This window comes from Octopus sinensis, linkage group LG1, assembly GCF_006345805.1.
Source record: "Octopus sinensis linkage group LG1, ASM634580v1, whole genome shotgun sequence".
Lineage (NCBI taxonomy): Eukaryota > Metazoa > Mollusca > Cephalopoda > Octopoda > Octopodidae > Octopus > Octopus sinensis.
In genome coordinates, this window is record NC_042997.1 from 110,571,774 (window position 1) to 110,579,428 (window position 7,655).

The 7,655-nt window shown below is 41.7% G+C and overlaps 1 protein-coding gene across 2 annotated transcripts in view; it reads right to left on the minus strand.

Moving 5' to 3' along the window:
- LOC115216749 (cytosolic 10-formyltetrahydrofolate dehydrogenase) overlaps positions 1-7,655 on the minus strand; it is a 74,743-nt gene that overhangs the window by 60,845 nt on the left and 6,243 nt on the right. For both annotated transcript variants that reach the window (XM_029786303.2, XM_036503720.1), the window contains exon 2: positions 1,568-1,704. In XM_029786303.2, the coding sequence (XP_029642163.1) occupies positions 1,568-1,704 (137 nt within the window). The remainder of the gene's footprint in view (positions 1-1,567; positions 1,705-7,655) is intronic.

Sequence of the window (7,655 nt, forward strand, 5' to 3'; positions counted from 1 at the left end):
ATAAGAACAGACAATACAGTTATTTTAACCCCAGGAGGACACCTCCTCTAGCTGGTTGTTCAGTGTGCTTCACACTTGATATATATTGCAGCTATATATTCGAGCTATCGAGACCATCAGACTCTGTGGTTTCGACCTTATTATGCTTGCTGCAAAGTCAGTGAGTGTGTATCACTTATTTTCTATAAATAGCAAACTGGGGGTGAACTACTGCTATGTCTAGCAGATGAGTCTCGATCACTGAGGATGACCATAATAAGGTCAAAACCACGAGGTTTGGTGATCTTCATAGCTGGAATAGTAGGGAGTTCTCTCCCCGCTTGCATTATTGATTGAGTGCAAAACACAGAATAACCAGCTGGAGGAGGCATCCTCCTGGGGTTAAAGTAGCAGTATTGTCTGTTCCTCAAGAACACCCATGTTCAGATGGTGATAAACATTACTTCTCAGTATAGATATGGCTTTCATCTCTTATAGAGATCTTAACGAGAATATATAAGTAATTATGAATTTATATCAATGTATATACTCATCTGTATACATATATATGTATGTATGATATATATGAGGTCTAATCATTAAGGATCCGAACTGTTGCCAGAGTAACGAAGTTAAAGCACGCAGAGTGAAGAAGCTGCTTGGCACAGATTGACCTTGAACTCTGTTGTGCATGCGCTCACTTCCACTGTTTACAGCAGTGCTTGGAAGGAAGGTGTGTAGCCTGTGATCGTTGCATTGACCATGACAGAAAGTTGAGCTGAGAATCTGCATCAAATTTTGCTGAAAGCTTGGCGATACCTGCTCATGTATGTAAGCATGTGCATACATACACACATACATGTTATGTATGTAAATACACACATGTATAATGCTGGACACCTGGTCATGGTGAACTTGGGTGGCGGAACTGCTGGTGTCTTGGATAAAACGCTTAGCAGCATTTCATCTGGTTCTAAGTTCTCAGTTCAAATTCTAGTGAGGCTGGCTTTGCCTTTCATCCTTTTTGGGTCAAAAGGATAACATCAGTTGAGTATTGGTGTCGATGTAATGAACTTACCCACAACTCTTATATTTGCTGACCCCTGTGCAAAGGCATCAAGCTGGCAGAATGGTCAAGCACGCCGAGCAAAATGCTGAGTGGCATTTCGTTTGCCACTACATTCTGAGTTCAAATCCCACCAAGGTTGTCTTTGCCTTTCATCCATTCAGGGTCAATAAATTAAGTACCAGTGAAACACTGGGGTCGATGTAATCAACTAATCCCCTCCCCTGTATTTCAGGCCTTGTACCTCAGTAGAAAGGATTATTATTATTATTATTATTATTATAAAAGTGGTGAGGAAGCAGAATTGTTAGCACTCAAGACATATTTAGCAACATTTTCTCCAATTTCCCATTCTGAGTTCAAATCTCACCAAGGTTGATTTTTGCCCTTCATCCTTTCAAGGTTGATAAAGTAAGCACCAGTCACACATTGGGGGCAATGTCATTGATTAGCCCTCTCCCTCAAAATTGCAGGCCTTGTGCCCATAGTAGAAAGAATTATTATAATTATCATGTAACTTACCTAGTGGATCCTCTCGCCCTTTGACGTCAGGGATAGTAAAGACTCCAGCAATTTCATGGCCGGATTTACGTAACAAGTTATAGACCTCAGCGCCAAAAACACTCTGTCCTATAATGGCAATTCTCATGCTGCTAAGTCTGGAAAAAAGAAAAACATCAGATCAACAAGGAATGGCACTCAAAGGATGGCACTGATTAAGAGAGAGCTTCATAATCCGTTCCATTGATAGAAGTATATCATAAAGAATGAATCGGGTTTGTCTTTAAAGAACTGCAAAAGGCTTTAGGGTTGATTTGACCAAATGATGAACAACCACAAATCATCACTTAAGACCTACACCAATTTGTTGGTGACATGTATGGCACAGTAAACACACACACTCACATGGAGGTTGGAATATCTTCTTAGCTGATAGGAATAGATTGATGCCAACAAGAAATGACCAATTAGACTGCTATCTAGATAATATCGTGTGTAGAAGATGGGATAACACAGTGGAGTTATGAGTTGGATCTTCAGTGACTGGGATGAAGAACAGTGGTAGGCTACTGATATAGACTCAAAATATCTTGTGGAAGCATTATCCAACCAAAGTACAAATATATGGGAAATTACCACCTGTATCATCTCTTGTGAAAGGTAGAAGAGTCCAGTTCACTGGACATTGTTGTAGAGCTGAAAACGAGGTAATTTCTACTCTTTTCCTCTGGAAGCTATCTGCTCGCAATACTAGAGGGTGCACACTCTCCTACCCTGATGTAATCTCCAGGGATACAGGCATCCAGCAATGCTATGATGGACCATGAGGTCTGGCGTAACATAGTAAATTCCATTGTCTTGACCACAGTCGAACAATGATGATGAACACAATGCATGTCATGTATTAATGTCTGAGTTCTTCTGTAGCTCAGGGAACCTCATAGCTGAGACTCCTCCTCCTACATTCCAAGAAACCTCCATTCATACCCTCCCCCAGTTCCTGTCCTGCATTGTTAACAATGTCAGGCAAGGGAGGTAACTCCCTATCTATAACACCCATAGCGCATTTCAGAATATCACAAAGGCTATTTTGTAATTTCCATTCATCCATTTTCTCTGCCAACTATTTCTGGGAGGAACTTGGCGATAAAGTTCTCAGGCTCCTCCACATAGGGTCCTATCAGAAACAACCATTGCTACACTTTCCTGCTGGATTCCCAAGCATTGCCGACTAAAATTACGAATATTTATCCAACCATCTCATACTTGTCTACCCCTAGGTTTTCAGCCGGTTGACTCAGCTTGAAGAATGAAGAATTTGTTTTGCGATTCTCCCTGTGACATTCTAATTCCAGGTCCATATTACTAAATCTAGGATCTTTCAATGCAGAGAAGAAGTTGTAGCTCAACCTGGAAAGACATCCTGATCTCTGAGCTATGCACCCTGTCAAGTAACATTACCCCAGAGAGCCTTCAAAGGACCCCCATTTTAACTGCTTCTATTCACAATCATACGCTTTCAGTTATTACCCAACATTTATTTGTTGCCACCATCACCTTATTGGCACATGTGCCGATGGCACATGAAAAACAACATTCAAGCATGGTCGTTGCCAGTGCCGCCGGACTGGCCCTGTGCAGGTAGCACATAAAAAACACCTTTTGAGCATAGACGTTACCAGAACCACCTGACTGGCCCTTGTGCCGGTGGCATGTAAAAGCACCCACTACATTCTCGGAGTGGTTGGCATTAGGAAGGGCATCCAGCTGTATAAACTTTGCCAGATGAGACTGAAGCCTGGTGCAGCCATCTGGCTCACCAGTCCTCAGTGGAACCGTCCAACCCATGCCAGCATGGAAAGCAGAGGTTAAACAACAATGACGATGATGATGATGATGATTCATGACTTGAAGTGAAGATAATGATTTTGGCATTTTTACCAATTTCTCCTCTTCTAAGAATCAAATGCTGAAGCTGGCACTTTACTTTTCTAGCATCTGCAACTCCAGCATCCGATTCAGCCTCTTGTCTTCCATCATCATCATCATTTAACGTCCGCTTTCCATGCTAGCATGGGTTGGATGATTTGACTGAGGTCTAGCAAACCAGACTCCAATCTGATCTGGCAGAGTTTCTACAGCTGGATGCCCTTCCTAACGCCAACCACTCAGAGTGTAGTGGGTGCTTTTACATGCCACCGGCACGAGAGGCCAGTTTGGTGGTACTGGCAATGGCCACGCTCAAATGGTGCTTTTTACGTGCCACCTGCACAGGAGCCAATCCAGCGGCACTGGCAACGACCTCGCTCGAATGTTTCACATATCACTTGTGAATATGAGCCCAAGATATGCAAATTCCACTTGTCTCAATAATGTTCTCCTAACAAGCAAAGTGGACTGGGACGAGTTCTTTGAAAGAACCAATGTTTTCAGTCTTTGCAATCCTAATTCTCATCCCTGCCCTGCAGCACTCGGCAGTGAACCCATTCAATGCAACCTGGAGATCACCTTCCGATGAACCAAGTAGCGCCATGTCGTCTACAAATACCATTTCAAACACATTAACAGACCAACACATAACAACTTGTAGCCCCCACACACGACTTGGTTGCCTCCGCTTCTTCCTCTTCTACCACCACTACTACAACAGTCACTGCTCTTCAAGACAAATTGGCTGCCACACCAATTCCACCTCTGTTCACCTGTCTCTCCTCCCCTTCCTCCTCCTCCCACCACCTTTACTATGTCTCACTGTCAAGTCCATCTTCCCCAGTACTGCAGTCCTCTGGAACCACCACCACCATCACTGCATACATTGGCCTATAAAAGTCTGAGTTAAATGTCAACCATCTCAATTTGGGATGTCCTCACAAAGGTCATGGCTGGAAACCTTTCTCCTTTCTGGAATTAACGAAACATTTTATTTTAGCTGAAACCAAATCTTGTCACCACAATGTACATACAGCATGGCCAGCACTGGTGTTCACACACACACATATGTATACGTGCATAGATATACACATACATACATAAATACAAATACATGCACATATACACACGTATATGACTGTAGAGATAGATGGGCAGATATACATACACACACAGATACTTACACATAAATGCATGCATAAATACACATACATGCATACACACATATACACGTACATAAACACATAGAAGCACACAAATATATACATATATCCACACCTGAATACATACGTATGTACACACACATATATACACATGCTGTTGGTTTGATCAGAACGTACATGCTTGAAGTAAAAACATCAGAATCACAATAAATCATCTCATTCTTAATTCCAGACAATAATGATGATGATGGTTGTTATTTAGCTCCAGATTATTTCTGCTTGAGCAGACATATAATTAAAGACTAACGCGACACCATCACTTTCTTCAATTCAATCTATGGCACTCACTCACTCTCATACACTCATATAGTACTTATCTAGCAATCTATATCAACCCATTTCTCCCAGTCTACACATCTCAAAAAAAAAACCTACCTACTTACATCCCTATCTTTCAACACCCACCCACCTGTCTCTTAGCCTGGACATCCATCTACCATTCATATATATATATTATATATATATAGGTGCAGGAGTAGCTGTGTGGTAAGTAGCTTGCTTACAAACCACATGGTTCCGGGTTCAGTCCCACTGGGTGGCACCTAGGGCAAGTGTCTTCTACTATAGCCTCGGGCTGACCAAAGCCTTGTGAGTAGATTTGGTAGACGGAAACTGAAAGAAGCCTGTTGTATATATGTATATGTATATATATGTATGTGTGTGTGTCTGTGTTCATCCCCCCAACATCACTTGACAACCGATGCTGGTGTATTTACGTCCCCGTAACTTAGCAGTTTGGCAAAAGAGACTGATAGAATAAGTACTAGGCTTACAAAGAATAAGTCCTAGGGTTGATTTTGCTCGACTAAAAGCGGTGCTACAGCATGGCCACAGTCAAATTACTGAAACAAGTAAAAGAGTATATATATATATATATATCAAAACAGAAGATTGGAACAATGTTTTGGTATTCTGTATTCACCATTACATGTGTTTCATTTGCTAATAGGAGTTACAATATTGTACATATAGCAGGAAGCATGTATAATATTGTATCTCCTATAAGCAAATGAAATGGTGAATAAATAATGCCAAAAATTTGTCCACACTCCTGTTTTGGTATTATTTCTATGCAGAAAATATTTCCCAGTATTTTCAATTCTTATGTATTCCTTGCACAAATATAGGCCTCACCGAGGCAATGACTAGTGACCGAGACCTTTGGAAAGATGCTGTGCTTGAGAAGACTCAGCAAGCCAAATGAGACAATAACCTCATGGCCTATGCCAGGGGTGTAACCAGCCCACTTATGCATACCTTTCCTTCATTGGACACTAAACTTTGCTTGTGAAGACCTGTTGAGGCAAGTGAAATCGAAATCAAATTCGATGACTGGCATCCGTGCTAGTGGAGCGCTAAGAGCACCATCTGAGCGTGATCTTTGCCAGAGCAGCTAACTGGCTTCCTTGTTGGTGGCACGTAAAAAGCACCATTTGAGCATGATCGTTACCAATGTCACCTTACTGGCACTTGTGCTGGTGGCACGTGAAAAAACATTTGAGTGAGGTCGTTGCCAGTGCTGCTGGACTGGCTCCTGTGCAAGTGGCACGTAAAAAACGCCATTTGAGCATGGTTTTTGCTAGTACCACCTGACTGGCCCTCATGCCGGTGGCACATAAAATGCACCCACTACACTCTCGGAGTGGTTGGCATTAGGAAGGGCATCCAGCAGTAGAAACTCTGCCAGATCAGATTGGAGCCTGGTGCAGCCATCTGGTTCGCCAGTCCTCAGTCAAATCATCTAACCCATGCCAGCATGGAAAGCGGAGTCAAACGATGATGATGATATAACATACAGATCTAAGATACTGGAATTAGTAGATGTACTTCAAGAGGACACACACACACACACAGAGGCAGATAAACTAATCTCAATAAAAACAAACCACTACAAACCATTGATTCCGATAAATATTTTAGCTACTCGTTTATTATCTTCATTAAAATTCATTAAGTTTTATTGCACTTGTTACTATTGTTGTTGAAGCTGCTGCTGTTGTTGTAGTAAACAAACGAATGATTACAAAAGGTCGCAATGACCCAGAATTATGTCTTCAGTGACAACTGTTGACAAATTATTTACATAACACATCTCCTTCCTGTCATCCCTGCTACCACTCCACCATTACTACCAAGTTCAGGTCAACCCGGAGAAAGCCTATCTCTGATAACAGCCATTCCAAATGTGACCATTCAGCCTTTTCTTTTTCTTCAGTAGTACATAGGACACTTTAATCACACCAGGGAAGACAGAACAAATGATGTCCTGTTGTGAAGGTAAAACACATCAGGAGAGATTGGAAAATGGCTGAGGATAAGAACATCCAGCCTGAGGAAACAATGTCGAGAACTAGAAAACCATGAATGAGAAATGGTAACCTGATTTGTCTTAGAAAAAATTCCTTTTAATTAAGAACTTCCTTAAGGTATGACAACCTGTTCAACCCATGCTAACATGCAAAACCAAGCATAAAATAATAATGAGGATGCTTTTGATATAGATTGGTGATGTATCATTTTGATAATGTAGATATTTGATAAGATTTTAATAACACAGGTGCCAGCACACCTGTGTGGCATAGGTATACAGGTATGGTTGTCTGGTTGAGAAGTTTGCTTCCCAATCACACGGTTTCCGGTTCAGTCCCATTGCATGGCACCTTGGGCAAGTGTCTTCTACTATAGCCCTGAGATAACCAAAGCCTTGTGAATGAATTTGGTAGATGGAAACTGAAAGAAGCCCCCATCATATATCATCATCATCATCATTATTTAATGTCTGTTTTCTATGCTGGCATGGATTGGGTGGTTTGACAGGAGATGGCAAACTGGAGAGCTGCAACATGCTCCAAGTGTCTGTTTTGACAGTTTCTATAGCTGGATGCCCTTCCTAACACCAACAACATTACAGAGTGTACTGGGTGCTTTTTATGCTTGTGTGTGTGTCTGTCTGTCTC